Consider the following 25894-nt stretch of genomic DNA (forward strand, 5'->3'; position numbering starts at 1 on the left):
ACGAAAGTGTTTTATGCCGGGGTCCACCAAGACTTCAGTGACGTATTTCTGTCACGGAAATGACGTCGAAAAAATTTACGCGATAAAATGGCAAAGAAAAAAAGTTCCGTCAATGGGCATCGAACCAACGACCGCTCGGTCAGCAACAACAGATGCCGGGCACGCTATCCACTGCGCCACGGTCTTTTTTTTTCTTTATTGCCGGTTTATTAACGTCACATGTACATCGCCACGGTCACAGACACTAGAGGCTTTACAAACGCGCCTTTTATATCTACCACTATCCAGGCCGGCGGGGCGGTGTTGCCCTCTGGGAGCGGTAAAGTAAAGGAATTCTTCATTACTCTGGCCTCCGAGATTAGCACCTGCAACGCGTTACACGTCCGTCCCATTCGGCGCGTTTTCAATAAAAGTTCAACTTTGTCAGTGCCTTCACACACCGCGAGGTGGCGATCTTAGCCGAAGCGTCGTAAAAGCGTTGGCCTCGCTCATACCATCACGCCAATCCAAACCACAACTAGCTCTGCGACGCGCGCCTGCCTCACCTGGCTGAAACACCGCGTTCCCCGCTCACGCGCTCGCCCCGAGAAAAATCGCGGCCGGGCTACCGGGGCGGCACGACGCGCTTTGCGTTTCCCTCTAGTGCGGCCGTGGTGTTCAATCACATTTTAACATGCCGCGGGATGGCGACCAAGTACTGCGTCCAATATGGGACGCTCTTCTGGCTATCACACCTCGTTCTCTGATTATGATTTCACCGTTAACTACTACAGCTACCACAAGGGTTTGTTTAATCATTTAACATGGACGCTAGTCGTCGGAATGGAGATGTACAAAAAATTATGAAAGTGGTTGCATCCACGTTAAGCGGTGCTATAGCTGCCAGACATCAATATACATTGTGCAAACTCTCTTATATCAATGTGCAGTAAACATTCAGTTACTTCAGTAAGGGCACGCTTTATTTTCGTGTTATTCCGATCCCTATGATGGAGGGATCAACCATCTTTTAGGGGCGAAGCTCCTTAAGGCGGCACCCGTTCGTCCCTCGTAGTAGTGCGTAACCAGTCGTAACGCTAGTACCAGATCTTGACCTCCAAGGTGGTGCCGGTGGGAGATTTTTCCTGTGCGTTGTTGAACAATAAAAAATTCGCAGCGTGCGCGTTAACTAAAAGCCGAATTCTTCTGTCTCTCATTCCCCATTAGCAGCCATTGGCAAGTTCCAGGAGGAAACGTTAGTTGCAGTAGAAGTGTAAGTGTTAGCTAAAAGCCGACTTCTTCTGTCTCTCATTCCCATTAGCAGCCATTGTTTTCCTCCAAGGTAGTGCCTGGTGAGATTTCTTCTGTGCGTGATTAAACAATAAAAATTTTGTTCAAAACGCCGTTGATTGATGAAATAAACCAACGAAAGACGCCAGATGTTTTCTAAAAGCACAACGAAAGAATGCCAGATGTTTCTAAAGCAAAACGAAAAGACACCAGCTGCTTAACGAAAGACGTCAGATGTTTTCTAAAGCAATGGTTTTCTAAAGAATGAAAATTCACAGCGTACATGTAAAATTAAAGTGAGCTGCAAGTCGTCATAACTCATCGAACCTTTAGTATAAACGCGCCCGATCTCACGTCGGTGATGATGTACTGGGCAGAATTCATGGAAGATTCACGGTTTACCGATGAACCTCCGCAGCTTCGCCCACTCATCATCATTCACTCCGTGGATATGCTGTGATTTTTTTTTCAATCAAGAAACTCCCTAGCAGACGCTGCCTGCGTTGGCGCTGTCTCTCTCGAGCGAAGGCGCGTTCTTGTTCCTTGCGAGCTGGTGTTCAGCGTTCACCGTAGAAAGAGCGTTTCCACAGTCAACGCGTGCCGTTCGCTCTTTCTCGCCACACGGCGAGCGCTGAGGCGGTGGCGCCCTCTCTTGCGCTCAAGAAAATGGACCGTCCCGACTGCAGACGACGATGCACGCCGACACGCCGAGACACTAATGCCAGCTTCGACAAATCGCACCGGTGCGCACCAGGGCACCCAGGCGCTACGACGATTGGACGAAACGGCGCACCAGGGCGCCCCGGTGCGCACCAGTGCGATTTGTCGAAGATGCCATAAGGTGCTTCGGCCCTAAAAACAAGGATGCTAGGAGGGGCATGTAGTGAGGACCCAAAAGACCCGACGGTGGTGTCGTCTTCGTTTATTCCTCCTGTCGTCGTTTTTCTTCGCAGGCTTAGCCTTACTCAAACTATGCTGAGTGAGGGCGGTTGAAGTGAAGTGCTTTATTTTTCTTTACACAAACACACTTATACAAATTACCTGGACCGATAGCCAAGGAAGGCTAGTTTCCGTTCCAGTGTTTAAAAATTAAACAGACAGGTCAATTACACAGTTTAACAGAACGACATTCAATAGTATTCAATAATTAAAACAAACCACATAATCCTCATAAACAAAATTTTTCATGCAGTACACCTACATTTGTCAATGTAGGTTCATTAGATATCCTAGTTTTCACTGAAAAAGTATTTACTAGATAGCTTAAACTTGCGTGCGGTTTTAACCTCTAGGGGTAGGGTGTTCCAGATTTTTGTTCCATTAAATTCAATTACTCTTTCGCCGTATATATTATAACACTTAGGTAAATTCAAATTGCCTTTTAGAGCGTGTCTCGTACTACATATCGGAAAAGAAAAGATATCTCGAGAAATAGGAATGTTGGTAGACAAAATGTTGTTAACTGTTAACTTGAACTGTTTTCAAGAAGGAGAAAATGGGCGCTTGGATTCTCGAAAAGTTAACGCGCCTAATTTATTTATCAAGAACAGGAACCGATAACATGAACGGTGAGCTGCTTCACATTGAGTAGCCGCGCATTTCGCATGAATTATGTATTGATAATATACTTTGGCAGTAAAAATAGGCTGCCACATGTGCCATAGCCGGCTCTAAGGAACTGGTCGACGAACGTCTCCTGCTCATATTTTGAAGCGAAAGCCTTAGGTGCCTAAAGCTGACCGTCAGCGTCCCGTGTTGGCGGTGTCAACACGAGTGATGCAAAAATCATCATTACGAGATGACGGCGTAGGGATGGTCGATTAAATTTTTTAATCGATTAATCGTTCATCGTTAATCGATTTAGCCTTTAATCGATTAATTGCTTTCGGGGGAATCTTTTAATCGATTAATCGACCTTTTTAAGGGGTGCTTTAAAACCGATATCTCTTTGTTTGAGAGGCATCGTTCGTGTTTGATATGGGCTCAAATCTTTTTATTAGACGCGCTGACGGTCCGAAATTCCCACTTTCGAAAGTGTCGACGACGGGCCCCTTGTGTCCAGTGTGCGAAAATTCACACTTTCGCACACTGGACACAAGGGGCCCATCGTCGTTGGTTGATGTCGCGGATTCAAGCATCTATGGCCATCATCCCTGGACTATTCGGCAGCAGGTCGTATATTCTCGAAGCCTGCCTACTCGAGCTCATCGAAACCGGAGGCGCGTTCGGGGACCACACTGGTTGGAAAGTCGCAGTTGAAACATGCAGTGTGGCGGAGGGCGAGGAAATCCCGAGAAAGGTAAAAGAGAGACGAGGAGAAATTAAATAAGATGCTCGCTCTAGTAAGCAAGGCATCTTTTCTCGGTTTGTCGGTTAGATATTGTGGAAGGCCTACATAATACTATAATTGCGGACTGACGCGATCTTTTTCTTGAGGTCACCTATGCAGAGATTAGACAGGAATATACTGGCCTCAAACAGACCATTCGTACAGGCAACTGCGGGAAATAGAAGGAAAGAAGATGACATTTAAGGGCTCGTTTTTCTTTGTTAGGCACAATATTAATTAGAACTAACAGACAATATTGCCAAGAAAATGTATTGGGGATGTTACTTGTAATAATTGGGATATAAATCTGAAGAAAGTAAAGTGCACGGAAAGATAACTTGTCGCCGGAAGGGACCGAACCTGCGACCTTCGAATAACGCGTCCGATGCTCTACTACTGAGCTACGGCAGCGGTCATCCCCCGTCCACTTGATACGGTATACGTGTGCATTTATATCTTGGAGTGTTAGTCAGTTGCGATCGCAGCCATGGCGGCGAGTGTGGAACACTCTTTTTCTGCCTTTTGGCGTCACCTAGCAAGTGATCTTTTTACGAGCTGCTAGCTGACCAATGATCCCTCGCATACTACCTGAAGGCACTGAGTCTGCCGGAACGAGACCCTCGCTATGAATGAAGGAACGATTACTTTTAGGGGCTCGTTTTTCTTTGTTGGACACAATATTAATTAGAACAGACAATAATGCGAAGGAAAGTATAGGGGATGTGAAGGGTGTATGACAAAGAAAAACGAGCCCTTAAAAGTCACCTTCTTTCCTTCATTCATAGCGAGGGTCTCGTTCTTGCAGACTTGGTGCCTTCAGGTAGTATGCGAGGGATTATTGGTCAGCTGCCAGCTCGTAAAAAAAAGGTCACTTGATACGTGAAGCCAAATGGCAGAAAAAGTGTTCCACACGACGCCATGGCTGTGGTCGGCGCTAACACTCCTAGGTTTAAATGCACATGTGTACCCTATGAAGTGGACGGGGGGATGACTGCCGCCGTAGCTCAGTGGTGAGCATCGGACGCGTTATTCGAAGGTCGCAAGTTCGGCCCCTGCGGGCGGCAAGTTATCTTTTCGTCCACTTTACTTTCTTCACATTGATGTCCCAATTATTACAAATAACACCCCCTATACTTTCCTTGGCATCACTGTCTGTTAGTTCTAATTAATATTGCGGGAAATAGAGTGACATCAGTTTCTGCCTCCCGGCTAGAAAAAACAGCAGCTGCGCCAGTATACTCCGCAGGTTTCACCTGATCTTTGCCGTAACACGGCGCCACTCACACCTTTTCAATCGTGCGTACATCCTGAACTGTGAGCGCTATCTAGTGTACCAGATATTATAGCATAAATTTCGCGACTGTACTTCTTGTCACAGCAGAAGACGGGGGCCTCTAAATGAAAGCTGTATTTCTCCCTAATATGCGACCATACAGTACTGCTAAATGCTACAAGGTCACTTCTTCAATAGTAATGCACTGGATGCTATAGACGTTCGGCAAGCCCACGCGTAAAATTGCGGATTACATAAAGGGTCTATAAGACCCTTTTCACAATTCGCGAGTGCGCATTCCTGCACTACATTTTCTCTCAACTAATGGCAGCAACTTTCGTGCTTCAAGAGGAGGCGAGGTCGTAGTTGCGCTTGCTGGCGTTTGTCTATTATGCATGTTTGTGTCAAGAGAGCCGAATCTACACTTTCCGCGTCCCAGCGCAAGCAAACCGCGCTTGAACAGCCTGTTTGAAAAAGTGACTAGCTGCCATTAATTAGGCTAACTGCATCGTAGGAAAGTTAGCTCAACAATTATGAAAATGGTATATACCCTTTAAGACGGACAATTGGGCTAGTTGGTATACAGCATAATAAAAGATGGTCACTAGCGTCCTTCTCCTCTTTACGCTAGCAAACGTGTCTTATTATGTATACACGGATTACCTAATCATCTCCCCATCATCGTACTTCATCACTCTTTTTGCCCCGTTGCGTTTTCCCCGGCGCAGAGTAGCAAGCAGGTGCGTACTAGCTCAGGCCACCCTCTCTGCCCTGTAATATATTTTCTCTCTCCTTTTCATTGGTAAACAATATTTTATTTACTAAAGAGTCAAACAGAACGGCACTAAGAACCAGTGAGGAAATAAGCAGCTCATATTATAATGCCGCACTTACACAAGAAACGAGTAAAATCTGAGGGTTGAATAAAATACAAAGAAAGTTGCGATTGACACTACAGGTGACGAAAACTACTCGTTTATCAAATGTAAGCAGACATGCGTTTATGCGGCAACACGATGAAACAGCGCGGCAAAAAACAAACACGAACAAAATAGGCTACAAGACGATGCGCTGGCACGTATGAAATTTACGGAAAAGAATAAACTTCTCTTTTGAAATTTGGCGAATCCACGTGCTGCTTACTTTCTGAACAGTCCCCTTTTGTTTTGTTTCATGGGGTTGCTGCTCCGAACCACATGCTTTTTTCTAATAATAATAATATCTGGGGTTTAACGTCCCAAAACCACGATATGATTATGAGAGACGCCGTAGTGGAGGGCTCCGGAAATTTCGGCCACCTGGGGTTCTTTAACGTGCACCTAAATCTAAGTACACGGGCCTCCGACATTTTCTCCTGCATCGAAAATGCAGCCGCCGCGGCCGGGATTTGATCCCGCGACCTTCGGGTCAGCAGTCGAGCGCCATAACCACTAGACCACCGTGGCGGGGCCACATGCTTTTTTCTGCTGAGCGTAGAAATGTCAGTTGCACGAGATGCTCGGGCGACAACCGACACCTCCTTTGGGTCGCCACACATCCAGCATGCGAAAAAAGGCGCTCGGATGCTACTGACGCTGCAGGAATTGGCAAATACTCCATTGCAACGTCAAACACATGATCTAGGCCAGTTCGCATGCAGTGCCAAGTCTCAAGTGAATTCGGATTGGTGCGGCGATCGACTACAGGGTTACTATAGTATGTCTTGAACTGAGAAGGCATTTAGTTCATCGGATCGTACTCCAGTGCAACGCAATTGCGTAGAAGCGCGCGATCGACGGCATCCCAAATAGAACCAGAAAAGTAGTTGTATTCGGCTTTGCAACTTCCTGCGTCTAAGGATAGCGTTCAGGGTCTGCGTATCAGGATAGCGCGCCTCGCAGTCATGCGCTCCGGCCAAGGGGCGAGGTTGGGGGCGGGAGTGGGGGATGCCGTAATCGATTAATCGAATAGTTTTAATCGATTAATTCGATTAATCGAAAGGCACAAATAGATTATGAATAATCAATTAATTGTGGACCTTTAATCGATTAATCGATTAATCTTTCATCGATTTTACCATCCCTATGACGGCGCTATAAAACGTCAACATGACATCACATAACGTGACGTCACATGATGACGTCATCATATTGCCACGCCCGCTTCTTCTTTTATTTTGATATATTCAGGTTTGACCAGCAAGGGCGGTTATCAACGCTTGATGCTGACCGCGCCGCAGTGTTCGAGAAGCTTCGCGAGTGTAGTAGATCGTTTTGTTAAGAGTGCACGCAGGACGCGAATAGTCTAGATTATTCCAGCAACAAGCAGTGAAAAGACTGGAAAGTTCGATGCGTGATGTATAAAAGACGGCGCATCTCAGCCATGAGCAGTTGATCGACGGTCGACGCTCCGTTCGCCGCTATCAGTGTATCGCTGTGGTTTGACTTTCAGTTTCCCGGCCACAAGTTCGGCCAAATAAACAGTTTCATCTCGGACGTGCTGACTGCTGTCTTCGTTGACGTCACGACCACGTGACAATATGACATCGTCGCTTGGTCAAAGGTGGGCCGATCACGAAGGCAGAGAAAGACCAGATGAGGTGTAGAAAGCTAGCAGTATACCTCCGATCGTGGATAGCAGTGCAAGAGCACGTTAGGTTCACAAAGCTTTCGGAGGGGGGCGGGGGAGTATCATAACATCGACTGAAAAGAAAATGAAGACGGCTTCGGTGCTCGAGTAGTCTTAGGCGAATGCATAAAGGGACCCTGTGAGTTTTCTCTTTGGCCACCATGAAATTTAGGCGCCATTCAAACGCAGCGCCATGAAGCCGCTTACAAGGCAGAAAACGTTTCATGTTCTACCTGCTGCTGATTTTTCTAACTCAGAGCACAGCTGATTGTTCGTTCAGCGTTGATTGCTGTGAACTATCATGGGTCCGAATAGTTTTTTCAATACGTCCAGATTGGCACCAATACGTTTTTTTTCATAAGAGCCTTAGACTCCTTGAAAAGCTAAATTCTCACAGCTTTGATATATGTATAATCTTAAACGATTGCTTGGGAAAAGCAGTAAGACAATACCAAAATCCACGCTCGCACTGTTTTGCCAAATCTTTAATTTTTTCTTTGCGTTGGGAATAGCCTAATTCTGAAGGAACACACAAAATGAATAAGAATATTATAAAGGCTATATAAATTAGCTTGGATCCTGTGATTGTAAAACTTCACCTTTGCAGTGCTGTCAATCATTATAAAAGCGAAAAAAAAGGCTAAAATAAAGAATGTCTGGCACTGCTGACTTGACGTTCCCTTAGATGTCCAGTGACGTCATAGATTTTGAGAAAGGGTACAGCGGACAGTTAAATGTTATGCGATTTATAAGGAGCATATTAAATTAATTAGCAGGACACCAAATGCTTCCCATTGCAAGCTTGTTTGAAAGAACTGGTAAGACCTTGTAATACGAGTATACCTAGAAATCGTGATGCCACCGGATGCCCCTCCCTCCCCGCGATGTGCTGTTGCAGCAGCGAGAGGGTGACGTTGGGCGAGTTGGTGCATAGCTTAACGAAATATTTGTGGCTGCAGAGGTCACTTCGCGAAAATTACACTAGTCTGCTAATAAATTTCTCGAGTAATGTTAAAGATTTTCTTGCAAAATTATTTGAACCAAGGTGCTAAAAGCTTAGATTGCCCGGTTGATCATTATTAGTCCGCCTTTTGTGCCCCTGTTATCTACAATATTTGTCCCAATGAAGAAACGCCCCAGCGGCTTCATCGGTACGAATATGGTCTACAACCTGCATATCGATTCAGATACTCTTGAGTTATGCGTGCTGCATGGGCGCAATGCCCTCTTTAATCTATTGTATGCCATTTGTCTAGCCAGAGACAATGAGAAACGCATAACCTAATTGTGGTGACACATATATCGCGTGTAAATTGAGACATGCACGTGTTCCCGACGGATGCTATCAGCAACATGGAATTTCCTAAAATTAACTAGAGGGGACTCTGGCGCTGCCATCGTTCAGCTACCATGGGAATGATGGGTAGTACACAAATTTGCCTAGTCTTCGTGCTTGCGGCTTCAAACGTACTTGTGGCTTTGTTTATTGCTGTGTTTTGGCGTTTGTTTCGGATAAAAGAATAGACCGTTGTGAACTTCGTGACCAGGTTTGAATCGCTGAGCCAAAAGAAGTTAAAGTGGCGAAGTGAAACTGCTGAGTTTTGCTAAACTTCGTTTTGCGACAAAGTGGATACAGCCGACGCGGAGCCAAACGGAGCCGAAAGTACGAAGTTTAGACAAATTTGTGTACTACCCATCATTCCCATGCTGGCTGAAGCGTCATGCGTTGCAGCTCCCATAGACACTAGCGCCAGGGTTCCCTCTAGTAAGTATTGTAGGAAACTCTATGATCAGCAAGAAGCGTCCTGTGCTGGTCAGGTCTCAAGAACAGAAAACATATGTTCTATTTGATTTGGTTTCAAAAGGATTGGTTTGAAAATAGTAATGAAGAAATGTTTACCTGGTTGTGGTAGTCAGATGACATTGGTGCACTTATTATATTATATGGCATCATGGTATCGACTTAGCATTGCGCTCTAGAGTACAAGGTAGCGGTGTTTGATACCGATCAAAGAGGCCGCATTTTGATGTAGGCTACGAAGAGATCAGCACAACAAGAGATCAGGAACAAAAAAAAAAAATTCGGCAGATCCCACGTACCGTGGGAATCGATGTTACGCGAAGCATGCGCGGGATGGTGACTGTTGCGTAATTTTTCACATTGAGCGAAACGTTACGGAATGACGCTAGAGAAATGTGGAAGTGGTATACGCACAGTCATATGTTGAAGAGTCGAAAATGTATTATATAGCCAATTGTTTACAGCTGCGTAACGATGCCAACAGCAACATGGGTGTTTCCAACACCAGACGCCGTAAGCTGATATGTAGAGCTTATATTCTTCAATACTGGTTAGTGCGAATCCTAACAGGACAAACAAGGAACACAGATGCACAGGACAGACGTTACTCGCAACTAAGCTTCATTCAGGAAAGTTTCCCTACATATATACACAGCCGAGCGGAACGCGCAGGCACACAGCACGTACGCTACAGTCACAGTTACAGTTGTTAAGTTTTTACTTGTCCATTACGACGGAGAGCGCACACACGTTTCACGAACCCGTGTGTATGTGTAGAAGGGGTTACTGACAGTTCTTGAACAAGGTCATCATCAGCGTGATCAGTGAACACCAGCAGCTGGACGAGAATTGTTAATCGGATCCGTTCGTGATCCCGGCTATGAGGAGTCTAAGTGTAGTGAAGGGCGAGATATAGTGCAGCTGGTGGAAATCCTGAATGCCTCTTACGATGAAATGATCTATCATGCCTCCTGTCCTGGACGTGGCAGCGGCGTCTTTTGATGCCCTCTCCACGTCCAAGCCGTTTTTCACGCAGCATAAGGACCGAGCGTAGTTAGGTCTTGATAAATCAATGTTAAAGTCACCGGTAATAATGAGATGCCTGGTCCTCTCAGCAGATTTATTATAGGAAACATTCACCTCGGTTTTCGCGTAATCCACGTGGTCCACGTAGCGGACCACGTGAAGGAGTAAATGGTAGTTGAGCGTCATCGAGGGGTGTTCTGTCTTCAGCTTGCTCACTTTCCATGCGTCCGTCGCGGTGGTGTAGCGGTTAAGGTGCTCGGCTGCTGACCCGAAGGTCGCGGGTTCGATCCCGGACGCAGCGGTCGCATTTCGATGGAGGCAAAATGCTAGATTCCCGTCTTCTGTGTGATCTCGGTACACGTTAAAGAATACCGATGGTGAAAATTTCCGGAGCCCTTTGCTACGGCGTCACTGATATCCATATCGTGGGTTTGAGACAAATTCATTCATTCATTCACAAAACTTTGTTGAGAGTCCTGAAGCCCGGTCTCTTCAGACCGAGGCGGGCCGCGTCCACGTCGGCACCATTAGGCCGAGCCTGAGGGCGCCATTGTGAACCCTCTGGACAGCCCGCAGTTGATCCTGATGCGAACAGCTGGAGATCATCTTCCGCCAGTGAAGCCATTTTTCTTCGGGGTTGGCGAGAGTCGCGGGACAGCCCGCCAGCATGTGTCTGATTTCAATGATGCCATCGCATGCGTGTCAATGTCTGTGTTCGCGGTTACTGTATTGGTTGAGACTCTGTATCACCAGTGGCACATACCCGCATAACATTAACTGTGATTTACGGGTATGTGCCACGCGTGACTGAGAGAAGGGGTTTCATGACGTAGGCGACAGGTATTTTGCGTTATTCATGTCACGACCAGTGAATCGTGTTCGTCATACACTGATCCCCTGCTATGCGAAGTTTGGTATATTACAAGTTATGGAGACGACCAGGAGAGCGCCCAGACGTAGGCGGCTAGATAGATAGATAGACAGATAGATAGATAGATACGTAGATAGAAACGGCCAAAGTGCCTGAGGTTCGCTAAGAAATGCTTCGCATTTAAAATTAGGGCAGTCTCGTACAAGGGGTTCCAAGCCTGACGGAAGTGCGGAGCTGGGCAGCCGTTCTTGTTTCTCTTCCGTTTTTTTCTTTCTTTCCTCCTCCGTTTCCCTTTTTTCTGTCTTTTTTGTCTCTCCTTATTTCTATTTATTTCTTCATCTCTCCTTATCTATCTCTTTCTCTTTCTTGCTCTTTCTATTTTTCTTCCTATTTTTTTCTTCTTCTTTCTCTCTCTTTCTATTTCTCGCTTGCTTCCTCTTCTTTTTCTGTTTTAATACTTGGTTTTGCCTGCGTTACGCCAAGCGACGACAGCATACGGTGGTGTGCTTTTAGAGCGCAGCTCTTTGGCGCCCAATCCTGCGTCGAGCGCCGTCGCCGTCACCGTCGGTCGCGTAACCGATAGACATAAAAAAATGAAAAAAAAACACCCAAGATTGAATTGGATTTGAACCCGGGCCCTCTGAGTGGCAGTCAAGTACTCTACCACAGAGCCACGCTGGAGCTTGGGACACATTTGCAAGAAGACCCGATAGAGGTGTTATGTCGGGCAAGGAATCGCGTTAACATGTAATAGAGCGTCGCAGAAGAGTAGAATAAAACCAGTCATCTCACAATGCTAGGGCGCGTTCCGAGGGACCAAAATAGTTTATTCATCCATCCATCCATCCATCCATCCATCCATCATCACACAATGCTAGTTGCGCAACGATCTAATGTGTTGTTTAATGCTGCCTACCCACTGCAAAGTGCTCAGCCATAATTCTTCATCGTCATCAGCCACATGCCGCATCAACACAGTGCACATAATACCTTACAGATGTGTAGCTGGTACCTCGCTTATTTATTTATTTATTTTGTTACATACTGCCGGCCTTCCACGAAGGCCTTAGGCAGGAGTGGGGCATAAATACACAACGCAGCAACACAGGACAACTTCGAAGTATTGAATAGCGTTGCAAATTAGGAAGAGAAAAAAAAACGAAAAAAAGAAAGAAAAGAGAAATACAGGAAGTAATACTCTGCGAAGCAACTACAGTGGTAAAATATGGGAAACAACGAAAGGGAACTAATTCCACGGTAGTCAGTACTCACATAGCACAAAGTACTCACATTATAAGTATTTACATAGCACAAGGTGCTCACAAGTACTGACATTGTACTCACATAGCACAAAAAGTCAAAGAACAAAAGAAAAAAAGGAAAGAAAGTGTCCCCATTTCTTCGAACACTGCAAAATGAAAGCGATAACCAGTGAGCACATGGCGTTACATGACGCTTAGAGCGTAGTGGCGCTTACGGAGCCTCATTTCTGATCGCCTGCAGAAAAGTGTCAATGTTGGGACGTTCTACCGCACCAACCGATAAGGCGTTCCACTCGACGATTGTCTGAGGAAAGAAAGAGTACGTCAAAGTGTTTGTTCTGCACTTCAGCTCGACCACCTTTTTTGTGCGTAGATACCGAGTAAAGGTGCTATGAATACGGATGGATCAACTCGTAACGTTTTGTGATAGAACAAATAAAACAGCTGTAGCCTGTCATGACCAGCGCGTTGTTTAGAATTTCTCTACTCCTGCTTTTTGTATGAGGTGCGACGGGGATGTTTTCCAACTGTAACTGTTATAAATGAACGTAACAAATTTTCTTTGGATAGTTTCCAGTTTTAGTTTATTAGAGGCTGTCCAGAGATGTCAGGCCGCCGCTGCGCACTCCGACATGGGCCTAATAAACGTCCGGTAGGCTAATAATTTTATTTCCGTTGTTGAGTGAACGAGCGTGCACAGAAGGTATCCCAGTTGTCTGTGTACTTTTTTAACAATAAACATTACATGTTCATTCCATCGCAAATCGGAGGTTATCATTACTCCTAAATACTTATAGCTGCGCACTAGCTTAAAGGTTGATTATTGATGACATAGGTCATTAAGTGGTTGGTTCTTGCGGGTTATGGTCATTGCTACCGTTTTTGTACGGTTAACTCTCATCTGCCATGTACAACACCAGTTCGCAATTGTGCTTAATGCTTGATTTAGAGGAGCTGATTGTTAGGGCTAGATACTTCCTGGTATATTACGCAGGCGTCTACGAACAGCCGAATTTGGACGCCTATGTTCTGAACAATGTCATTAATTAATAGCAGGAAAAATGGAGGCCCGAGAACGGAGCCCTGCGGAACAGCAGATGCCACCGGAGCTGAAGGAGAACCTGTGCCATCAATGATTACGCATTCCCGCCTTGACGAGAGGTACGCAACAATCGAGGCCTGAAGGCGATCGTTTTTGAGAATGGGCTTCAATATTAGTAGCAGCTTGGAATGGGATACCCGGTCAAAGGCTATTTCGAAGTCTAGAAATATTATATCTACCTGAATATGTCTGTCTAACGCTAAAGCAATGTCATGTATTGTTAATACTAGTTGGGTTACTTTAGACATCCCTCTACAAAATACATGTTGTCGATGGTCAATCAAATTATTGCTCTCAACAAAGGAAGTTATTTGTTTAAATAGAATATGTTGCTTAAGTGCATAAACTCGATATAGGACTGCATGAAGAAGGTGATGAATGGCCGTCTGATTTAGGTATGGGGGCAATTTTAGCAAATCTCCAGTCATCTGTAATTTCCGCATGAACCAGTGATTTGCGATATAGCTAAGCTAAATACTTCGCGCACCATTTAGCATATCGCACAAGGAACGCGTTCGGTATTTCATGAATACCAGGAAATTTCGTGGTGTCTAAATTAGGAAGCAAACGTCAGGTTCCCCTCCTCGATAACGGATATGTCATCAATAGGCAGTATTTCTTCGAGAAGCGAAATTTTAAGTATTTCAGTAATTTAAGTATTTCAGTATTTAAGTAACACATTTCGCTTCGAGAAGCGAAATGTGTTAAGTATTTGAACTATTTCAGGTGTGTCGTCGAGTACTGCGTCACCGGAGACAGACGAATATCCACAGAAAGACGAATAATGGCGTAGTGGGTGCTGCCTTACATCACAAAAATTATGATTTAAGGCGTAGTGGAAACCCTGCTGAAAGCCAAAACTTCAACACAGTAGGCCTTGCCCCAACACGAAGCTGCGCTCAGAATTCACATTAGGCAGTGTCGTAATCGACCGTGAATTTTTAAATTGCTTCGCACTTAAAAAGCACATTGAATCAACGGACGAAAGTGATACGAGGGTAATGAATCTTTACCATCACAACCACTCCTATTTAACGAACAGATCAGCTGGCGGGAATTTCGGTGCACTTTAGATAACTTAATATTATAATATAATTTGTGGGGTTTCATGTGCCAAAACCACGATATGATTACGAGGATAAAAACCACGCCTTCCGGCTCAGCAGTCGAGCGCCGTCATCGCTGTACCTCTGCGGCGGAGATGTTCTGGAGAACTTCAGCTGCTGATTATCAATCCAGAGTCCCTTGCTACAGGGCATCTAGCTAATAATCACGTCGAGATTCTGGCATGTAAAATTCGAGTGCGTTTTTTAATTTGACAAACATTTGCATGTGGGGAATATCTGGTGACACCTAATTTCGGAGAGCCACATTTAGTAGCAGAAGAACATTGTCTTTCTTCACAAGACCACGCTAAAACAGAGCAGATGAAAAAATGGTATGCAAAGGCGTCGGCAGCGACTTTATGTGTAAGTTCTTTTGTGCGAAATATTGTGCCGTAGACGTGGGCATTCCTGGGATCAGTCGTATGCACTTCCTTACAGACAGGCTGCAGATATTGTCGACTGCATCTTGCACAAGTTCCACAGAGCGGCCGCATAAGATTAGGAAGGGTTTTTTTAGCATATGACCACGCGATTAGACATTTATCGTCTACGAGGGGTCAACGGTAATTATTGATATAATGAATTCTTCTACACAATGCCCATTATCGCTGGCACGTGTATCAACGTGAAGGAGCCTTCCCTGTTCGCAGCGGAACATGGACAAGTATTGTCGAACTGAAGATACTTATTCTTTCCGTCTGCCACATGTGGAAATGTTATCATCTCAGTGAGATCTGATAAGAATGCGCTGAGTATATAAGCATAGGAGAAGTTGCTCATTCCAGCCGACTCCGGCAAGAAGCCACCATGAAGGCGTTCTCCGTGATCGCCATCGCTCTGGCGCTTGTCGCCCAGAGTAGCGTCGCCGAACACGGTGAGTGTTTAATTACCATCTCACTTTAATTTTTTTAATATCTGGGGTTTCACGTGTCAGAACCACGATATCATTAAGAGGCATGCCGTAGTGGAGAGCTCTGAAAATGTTTATCATCTGGGGTTCTGTATCGTGGACTGGAATCGCACGGCTTCTAGCATTTCACCTCCATCGAAATGCTACCGCCACGGCCGGGATCGAACCCCCGAGTTTCAGGTCGCCAGCCGAGCACCGTAACCACGGTACCACCGAGGAAGACAACATGTCCCGTTTACTGAATACAAATGACACGTGTATCATATAAGCTATGGTCAGTTAGAGCTACGAAATGTGTACCAAGGGATGGGAAGCGCAGCTGAGGACGGTGAAGGTTTAGGTGCGGTGATGAAATTAAAAGAAAATTGATGCAGGTATACAATAAAATAAACTCAAGCAGAACAGAGTAAAGTGGAGATCATTGAGCGAGGTGTTGGCGCTGCAGTGGAAATGAAATATGATATTGATGACGACGATGATGATTGTGATGAACCTGAATAATGCGTCTTCAATGCGCCCTTTGTATGTAAAACACTGGCTTGACAATTTTTGGCATGGAATAATTCGCTTAATTCTGCGGAAATAGGCTATGAAAGACTTGAAGAAACGTGCAAAGCTCAGGAACTTTTAGGGGCCCTATGCATGCCCTCTCTTTTATTCTATTTACTGCTCATTGTGAAGATTTTACAGCCCCCCAACCATACGATGTCGTCACTATTTTAGCGCGCCGTCATCGTAAGAGCCGTTTTCCTAAAAAAAGTTCCACGGACCTTGTGGGCGGCGTCATTGTGATCGCTCGTGACGGCTCTGAGTAGAATAAATACAAATTATTGGCAAATATTATGTAGCGTTGCAAATTATCGTAAATATTTCTCACAGAAAATTTGTTTAAACATTTGTGGTGGCGGGTAATTCATCAAAGGAGTTATCGAACTGTTTTAACCGAACATTTGACCGCATGAACTCGGTTGCGTGACTGAATATATGCATTTACAAATTTGAACATATTGTTTATTAAGCTTTCCGGTAATTTCTCAGGCAATACCCTAAAATATTTCTTAGCAAGGAATCATAGCAGATTTAAAAGGATTCTCATCAAATCTATGTGCAGAAGACATCTCTGGAAAAAAGTGTCTAAACGTAAAATGAATATCCCGTGTTTTCGCATCATCACATGCGTACAGTGTAAAATTTTTTATGTGTGGACTATTTTCATACAAAGCTGCAAAACTTGCAGGTTGCGTCAACTATTGTTGTGCATTTTCTTATTCCAGCCGTAAGTGCATGCGAAAGAGTGTAAACTCATGCCACACATTTCAACGCTTATATGTGCGTATAACAGCCCCAAGACTCTTCCGTGATACTTTGTTTTAGGTCTTGAGCAGGGTTCTCGTAGGGCACAGTGAAATACCAACTTGGGCATTTCACTTTGGCATTTCACAATATAAAAACGTCAAATTGTATATTGTTTTATAAAAATAGTCGTCCAATACCTGAGAGGCATGGCGTGTGAAGCAGATTTACTCTCCAGAGCTAGTGAAATATGTGGTCATGTGTTACAATCTCATGCAAGTGTTGGTACATTCAAATTAGGCATGTTTAAATGGAATATGATGTTGTCGATGCTAAGTATTACGAAGAGGCGTGTTATGATTACGTCGTTCAACTTTGGATGCCTTCTAAGTGTAGAAATATTTGGTTCCCGATTCGCAGCAAATGAGCCTGTTGAAAAAGCTAGCCTATTCAGTGTACTTCCCTCTCATCCGTGGCTTCCTCGGCCGTGGCCCCGGCCATGGCCTTTTCCCCGACCCTGGCCTCATCCTTGGCCTCTGCCTGAGCCAATTGATTACTCACTGCAAGGTTAGTAGAATTTCCAATGTGGAATAGAAAATACGTTTGTCTGATCACGATGCGTTTAATTAATGCGGATAAAGTGTCGAGTTGTTTCTTCTAATAGTAATGTTGTCAATGTTACGTTCCAAAATGTGAAATTTTAGGCTTGTAGCAGGGTTTATTGTGCAGTGTTCTAATAATATTTGTTGTTTTGCGAACAGTTTCTACTGTGCAGTATGTTTAGATATAATTGTATTGGGAGTAGTTTTGATACTTCGCGGTGTTTTGGCTGCTGTATTGCTTGGTTGTACAAGTATTCATACTTAACTGCTCCCATTGCCTTGCCCTGAGGGCATGCCCTGTAATCGCATTGCCCATATAAATGAGGTGCGTGTTATATGCACCGTGTTAGGTGGACAGAAACGTTTTACAAGGAAGGCCAATGAGCACCGCGTAGTCGAAATTGGTCATTCATTATTTTCAAAGTAAGACTTGTACATTTCATACGACCACTGGTCCTGTTCTTGTCATGCTGATAGACTAAAATTCAGCCATATTTTGATATTTTGTTAGCAACGGAGCACTTTCTCAGAAAGTCACGGATATGCTGAGTATGAGCGTTTGCGACTTTTCAAATCATGCATATATGCAGCCCGTGTTGCTGAAAGGGTTTCGTCCCCTTCTTAGTGCCGTCAAATATTGTTATGCCACGTGTTCCCAGACATCTAAACAAAGTTACGGTCACTACAAAGAAGCCACTATTCCTTTCGGCTGCAACAATCTCTTTAAAACATTCTTTATTGCCGAGGACAACATACGATTAGGAACCCATTATCTCTTCCACTGCTGTCATAAATAGCGAACAGTTATTGAGGTCAGAAGTCTTTGACGGCATAATAAGATATAGTTGCAAATTGCGACAAAGATATAGTGAAGAATCACGGCAGATACAGTTGCGAATTACAAAAAAGGAAATAGACCACGTTGCACAAAGCAGAAATGTGATGACGCAAGCGATTGGTTATCACATTACCTTTTTATGTAACCGCAAAATAGTTTTCTGCTTTCTTGTTCGTTCTTGTATTGAAAATTTTCTGAAGACAGTTATTTGTGCCATGTTCTCTAAGCTTGGAGGGTGTATTGTAAAATACTCATCCATTACTATAAAAACTGCCGTGATCGTCCATGGACAGCTTATAGATGTCTAAGCGAATCAAAAACAACAAACGTGAAAATAGAACGTTATCCGCTCTCTTTTACACTGGACGACATCAATTAATGTCTCTACGTGGGATAACTTCCCTGTGCAGACCTGCCAGAAACGGAGATCTCTGCCGAAGAGGAACCCAAGACGAGGCAACGCCGCTCTGCTTCTCCCTGGCCTATTAGACCTTGGCCTCAGCCTTTGCCTCAGCACCTGGCCCCAACCTTGGCCTCAACCTCGGTCTCTAGCCCAGCCTCGACCATGGCCTCATCCCTGGCCACTACCAGAGCCAATGGATTACACGCTGAAAGGTAAGCAGGATACAGTGCGATGTTATGTGCAACACGATAAGTGTCCATAGTCATTGGATCTGAAAGGCCGGTGAGTTCCACGTGATCCAAATTACTTCGTAGATGTTTCAAAACCAACTTTTCGGACATATCCAACAGCTGGCTCTATAGTGTGACGTTTACGACTTCAATTCATAGCCTTTTTTTATCTGGGGTTTAACGTCCCAAAACCACGATATGCTTATGAGAAACGCCGTAGTGGAGGGTTCCGGAAATTTCGACCACCTGTGGTTCTTTAACGTGCACCTAAATTTAAGTACACGGGCCTCAAACATTTTCGCCTCCATCGAAAATGCAGCCGCCGCGGCCGGGATTCGATCCCGCGACCGTCGGGTCAGCAGTCGAGCGCCATAACCACTAGACCACAATAGCGGGGAATTCATAGCCTTTCTCAATTCAATCGCATTTTGCCAATTTTTTATTTCGTCATGAAGCGCTTTCACAAAACCATCTCATCTCAGCACTATCATCCGCCTCAGCATTAATATCAGCCTTATTATATCAGCATTTCTTCTTTTTTGTTCAAAATATATATAAAATAGCAACCATTATGTTAAGCTGTAACGACATGCCATTGATTTTTCTCAGCGGGACGCAAGTGAAACGTATAAGACCCTTCTCTCATTAACAGTTTTATTCAACTCATGTGTCTTTGGGCTCTTTATGAAGTAGTAATGTTTCAACTTAGGCCACTCATTTATGCAGGAACCAGAAGATAGAGTCCCTTTCATAAAGTGTAAATGCGGTGATCCACCTGGGTGGTAGACTGCATATATATTTAACGTAATAGGAAGTATCTCTCTGTGTTGTAACTGCGCCTTTTGTTTTGAAAATATCCTCAGCTCGGTGCCTGCGCAATACAAATCCTCGAAGGGTATCTAACAGGTGTTCCTCAATAAATGTGCAAATAATCAAGTATGTTTTATGCATGGTTCATGAGATGGTGTTTTATTTACAAGACAGTCAGAATCAGCGAGCGTTGACAGTTCAGCTTTTTCTGTTATCCTCATTGTGGAAGATACGAACTGAAGTATTCACGTGAGCGTCACTCTTCTTTCTGCGCAGACATGCCTAAATCGAAGATTTCTGCTGAGGAGCAGCCCAAACAAAGGCAGCGCCGTGCTGCTTCTCTTTTTAGGCCTTGGCCTCAGCCCTGGCCTCAGCCTTGGCCTCAGCCTTGGCCTCAGCCCTGGCCGCAGCCTTTGCCGCAGCCCTGGCCTCGTCCGCTTCCGATTCCTGCGCCTAATCCTTGGCCAATTTACTACCCAAGGCACTAGGCCTGGTCATCGCGATTGCCGGGGGGCCTACGCTTTTGTAAATTAAAATAAATGCCATTTAAAACAATAAACTCTTCTTTTGCGCCATATTTCATGTTCTCTTATTCTTTGTTCGCGTTAGTGGCGTGAACAAGAGTGATGCGAAAGATCACAATGTGATGACGTCATTCTAAACGTCTTCATGACGTCGCAGGTAGCCAAATTAGTGACGTAATCATAACGCCCCTATGACGTCACTTCCCCTGCCTCCACGTGATGACCTGACCACATGACATCGGCGCTTGTTCAAAAGTGGACTGATCACGGAGGCACAGGAAAATCATGCGACGTGCTGCAAGCTTCAAATTCCTTCTATCCCGGAGGCAGTGCAAAACCACGTTGTGCGCGGACAGCTTTCGGGTGGGATAAAGCAATCGAGTGAGAAGAAAAAACAGTAGCAGTTTCGCCACAACGGCGAAGCAATGAATGCCATAGCAACAAATAGGAACGTCATACGGAGAAAGGCTAGCAACTCACTCTTTCAGCCAACACAGCCGATGCAGCGGACGAAGTGACCTTCGTGCGGACTATGGCTTCAACGCAAACTTTGCGATGATACCACAGCACCTAGAAAGCTACCAGCCATCTGGTAGCTACTAGTCCCTCAAGCGATGCTACCAGCCCTTCAGAAAGCTACCAGCCCCTCAAGAGAAGAGAGCGCGAGTACAGGCGACCACGCCCTGCAAGTCATAGTACGTTGCCAAGGGCGCGCAGGCCAGTGATGCCAACTCATGTCAACTTTTCATTCCTTGACTCAACCCTGAAAAATCCCTAGATTACAATAAAAATCCCTAGAATGACTTTGAAATGTCAGTCTCTGACCCATTTCTTCTCGACGTTATTAGAAGTAAAAAGCAGCATATTAACAGTCGCTAAAGGCTTTCTTTTCTGCATTTTCTGTGGAGGATTCCACATAAAGGGCTTGAAGATGGCTGCAGTTGCTACTGGAGCAGACGAATTTGACAAGTTCACTTTGCCCAATCATTGAAAGCATAGATGTGATCGTTCAGATCGACTGCAAGTTCTCTCTCTTGCAAGGTGTGTGACCGGGCTAGTTGGCATTCCACAGTGACGTGAACAGCGCGTGAAACACACAAGGACGATTAACCGACGAGGACTAGCGCTGACTTCCAACTGAAATTTATTAACACAAACGTGGAGAAACGAGAACAAGATGGCACACGTGATCACCGCTCATTCAATTGCGCATGACGGCAGTCATGGAAAGGGAATCGAGAGACACAAAGAAATAATAAGCAAAAACGACCAAAACCGCGAAAAGACATCAGGAAAAGCAACCGGAGTATGTCTAGGTTATCTGACCGGATGAACTTAGGTAATCTATTTCTTTTTCAGTGAGGGCGATTGAAGGTTTGCTGATGCAATTGCCTTTAGCGATAGCTGCTGCTTCAGTGATGATGCGCGTGCTGTCCTGACGATGCCTAGCTAAAATCTGCGTGTTATCAAATGCAGGAGCGCACCCGCATTGTGAACACATGAAAGACGACAGGAGAAGCAGTGCTTACAATGGATTAATTGCAATGGGTTTCAATGAGATATATAGCACAGTAATTCGCAGACGAACGGAGCGCATATCTCTAGACGAGACCACTTAACAAGGCCATGGACGTGTTGTATAAAAAAGCCTATCATAGAAAGAGATGGACGTGTCACTGACGCGATCACTTCCATATATATTGTAGCGACGCGTTCCGACTCAGTAATGGGTCGTCCTCTCGAGCGCCTTCCAGTGGGTCGTTCTCTTCTCTGAGAGCACGCCCCTCGTGCAGAGAGTCGCCCCGCTTTGGCTGTCGCTGCCGTGCGCCGTCGCTGAGTGCCCGTTAATAAACGTCTTGACAATTTGGTGGACGTGCAGGGTGCTCGTGCAGAGGGTCGCCCCGCTGACATACGCTGGAGCCGTCGCCAGGCCTCAGGCCTTCGAAGCGAGTGTGCCGGCTGCGTACGCCGACATCATCCATACGCCCCGACTGCAGCCCACCATGCAGTCGTCATATCAGCAGCCGCCCCGTCCCTCGCGTCCTGCCATGTGGATGGGACCTAGCCCGGCAAACCGATGGCGCACTGCCGACAACCGCCCGATCTGCTTTGCGTGCGGTTGCGCCGGTCACGTCGCCCGCTATTGCAACCGCGTGCAGCCGCCTCGAGTCGGATCAGCCGTCACCAACCAGTCCAGCCGCCCGTATTATGACCCGCTACCGCCTATGTCACCGACGTCACGCCCAGGTCCATCTACCCGTCGTTCACCTTCCCCACGACGCCGCTCACTGTCACCGATGCGGCCTCGTCCGGTCGCACGGGACCAGGAAAACTAGTCGTCGCAGTCCAAGAGGCAAGGGCTGCGACGCTATCGAACAGCCAAAGCCCTCAGCAGAGCCCATCAAACGTAGTAGACGTGTTTGTAGATGGTGTGCGCACATCGGCCCTTGTAGACACTGGAGCTGCCGTTTCCGTTATGGACGCTAAATTTAGCCGACTACTACGAAAAGTGACGACGCCACTTTCCGGGCTTTCCCTCCGTACAGCCAGCGCTCACAATATTCACCCGACAGCGGTGTGCACAGCCCGTGTCATGATTCAGTACGCTCTGTACGCCGTCGAATTCATCATAATTTCCTCATGCTCTCACGACGTCATCCTGGGATGGGATTTTCTCGCCCGTCACGCCGCCGTAATTCGTTGCGCACCAGCCGAAATAGAGCTCTCACCGTTCTCAGATTTGACGCCGGCGGACAGTCCACCGGCTGCGACCAAGGTACTCGTCAAAGACGACACCACACTTCCTGCAAACTCGTCAACGGCTGTGTCAGTCTGCTGCACCGGTCTCGCCGACGCCGTTGCACTCCTCTCTCCATCTGACCGCGTATTCACTAGAAAAGGCTTATTGGTGCCATTTGCGACCGTGCAAGTCATTCAGGGCGACACCGATATTTTTGTTACGAACCCATCCCCGTACATTGTTAGGTTGGTGCGAGGAGAATGTCTCGGCAGAGCTGAAGCCCTCGAAGACGCACAAGTTATGGACGCACCGAGTGACACGCACTGCGCCAGCTCCCATTCGCTCAGTGCTGTTTCCACATCTGATTCGTCACCCGCTGATTTATTTGGTTCCTCGATTGCTGAACACCTTACGTCGGTCGAGCGTTCCCAGCTTCTATGCCTGTTGGAAGAATTTCGTTCTTCGTTCGATGTAGCGCAAACTTCTCTCGGCCGCACGTCTGCTGTCACGCATCGCATCGACACTGGCGCCCAACCACCACTGCGGCAACGTCCATATCGCGTGTCGCCAACAGAGCGTCGTGTAATTACCGAGCAAGTCGAAGACATGCTTCGCCGCGATGTTATTCGACCCTCAAACAGCCCGTGGGCGTCTCCTGTCGTTCTCGTTGCGAAGAAGGACGGCTCTGTGCGGTTCTGTGTGGACTACCGACGACTCAATAAGATCACCCGTAAGGACGTTTATCCCCTACCTCGAATAGACGATGCCATTGACAGCCTGCAAGGAGCAGAGTTCTTTTCATCGCTCGATTTGCGCTCAGGGTACTGGCAAGTCCCCATGGCGGATGACGCTCGACCGAAGACAGCGTTTGTCACACCCGACGGCTTGTACGAATTCAACGTCATGCCGTTTGGGCTGTGCAATGCGCCCGCGACCTTTCAGCGCATGATGGATACCGTTCTGCGCAACTTGAAATGGCACACGTGTCTATGCTACCTCGACGACGTCGTCGTTTTTGCCCCGGACTTCTCAACACACCTTCAACGCCTGCGGCAGGTTTTGACGCGCTTGAGCGACGCCGGGCTACAACTGAATCTCAAGAAGTGCCGATTTGCAGCACGGCAGCTGACGATACTAGGATACGTGGTGTCCAAGGACGGCATCCTCCCAGATCCAGCCAAGCTTCAGGCCGGGACAGAGTTCCCCAAACCTACGTCCGTAAAAGAACTGCGCAGTTTTGTAGGACTATGCTCCTACTTTCGGCGCTTCATCCGAAACTTCGCGACTATCATATCACCGCTGACGAAGCTCCTTGGAAGTAACGGGCCCCTCAATTCGTGGTCGTCAGAGTGCGACGACGCTTTCGGAAAGCTCCGTCGTTTGTTGACGTCTCCTCCCATTCTACGCCACTACGACCCTACGGCCCCTACAGAGGTACACTCGGACGCCAGCGGTGTTGGCCTCGGTGCTGTCCTTGCGCAGCGCAAACCTGGGTTCCCGGAATATGTCGTCGCATATGCAAGTCGTACGCTTACTAAAGCCGAGACCAACTACACCGTCACGAAGAAAGAATGTCTGGCAATCATTTGGGCCCTTACAAAGTTCCGACCTTATTTGTATGGTCGCCCATTTGATGTCGTCACCGACCATCATGCACTGTGCTGGTTGTCGTCATTGAAGGATCCCTCAGGCCGTCTTGCCCGTTGGGCACTTCGCCTGCAAGACTACGACATCCGCGTGCTGTACCGCAACGGACGTCAGCATGCTGACGCCGACGCCCTGTCGCGCTCTCCCTTGCCTGACGACAATGCCCACAACTCAGCGTCTCACTTTGTCGTTTCTTCCATCGATATTCACACCATCGCTACCGAGCAGCGCAAGGATCAATGGATTGCCTCACTGATAGACTTGCTGACTGATCCATCGACCACACCATCCACTCGCTTGTTGCGTCGTCAAGCCCCCCATTTCGCCGTTCGCGACGACCTGCTCCACCGACGCAATTACAACGGCGACGGCCGCCAGTGGCTACTAGTAATACCCCGCAGTCTGCGTTATGACATATGCGAGTCGTTCCACTCTGATCCGCAGTGTGCACACCCTGGGGTATCGAAAACCTACCACCGCATTCGCCAACGTTACTTTTGGCGAGGGATGTACCGCTACGTGGAGAAGTTCGTTCGCTCCTGCATCGATTGTCAGCGCCGCAAAACTTCAACGCACCTGTCGCCAGCAGGTGTGCAACCTCTACCTCGCCCTGACCGACCGTTTGGGCGCGTTGGCATCGATTTATATGGGCCACTTCCCTTGACGTCCGCTGGTAACCGCTGGGCCATCGTCGCTGTAGACCACCTCACGCGATACGCTGAAACTGCTGCCCTCCCTGCGGCCACAGCGAGCGATGTGGCCTCCTTCCTGCTCCACCGATTCATGCTGCGTCACGGTCCACCCCAGGAGCTGCTCAGTGATCGAGGCCGTGTCTTCTTGTCGGAAGTCGTCGAAGCCATTCTCAAAGAGTGCAACGTTGTTCACCGCAAAACTACTGCTTACCACCCGCAGACGAATGGCCTCACCGAACGCTTCAACCGCACGCTAGGCGACATGCTCTCGATGTACGTCGCCGCCGACCACACGAATTGGGATGTCATTCTGCCCTTCGTCATGTACGCCTACAATACCGCTCCTCAGAGCACTACTGGTTTCTCACCATTTTTCTTATTGTATGGCAGGCACCCGTCGCACACCATCGACACAATCCTTCCCTACAAGCCGGATCGATCTGAATGTGCGCCTATTTCTACCACAGCCAGACTTGCTGAAGAGTGTCGCGAGCTCTCCAAGACCTTTACTACGCATAGCCAAGAGCAGCAGAAAAGCATTCGCGGTGACACCACCAGT

At 46.7% G+C, this 25894-nt stretch overlaps 1 protein-coding gene across 1 annotated transcript; it reads left to right on the forward strand.

Moving 5' to 3' along the window:
* The first annotated feature begins 17272 nt into the window (after positions 1 to 17272).
* Positions 17273 to 20299, forward strand: LOC119398754 (tyrosine-protein phosphatase non-receptor type 23-like). Its single transcript, XM_049417743.1, has 3 exons — positions 17273 to 17416; positions 18700 to 18904; positions 20009 to 20299. The coding sequence occupies exons 1-3, from the start codon at positions 17273 to 17275 to the stop codon at positions 20218 to 20220; spliced, it is 561 nt and encodes a 186-aa protein (XP_049273700.1). The 3' UTR covers positions 20221 to 20299.
* Positions 20300 to 25894: the final 5595 nt, after the last annotated feature.

Source organism: Rhipicephalus sanguineus, chromosome 7 (assembly GCF_013339695.2).
Source record: "Rhipicephalus sanguineus isolate Rsan-2018 chromosome 7, BIME_Rsan_1.4, whole genome shotgun sequence".
Lineage (NCBI taxonomy): Eukaryota > Metazoa > Arthropoda > Arachnida > Ixodida > Ixodidae > Rhipicephalus > Rhipicephalus sanguineus.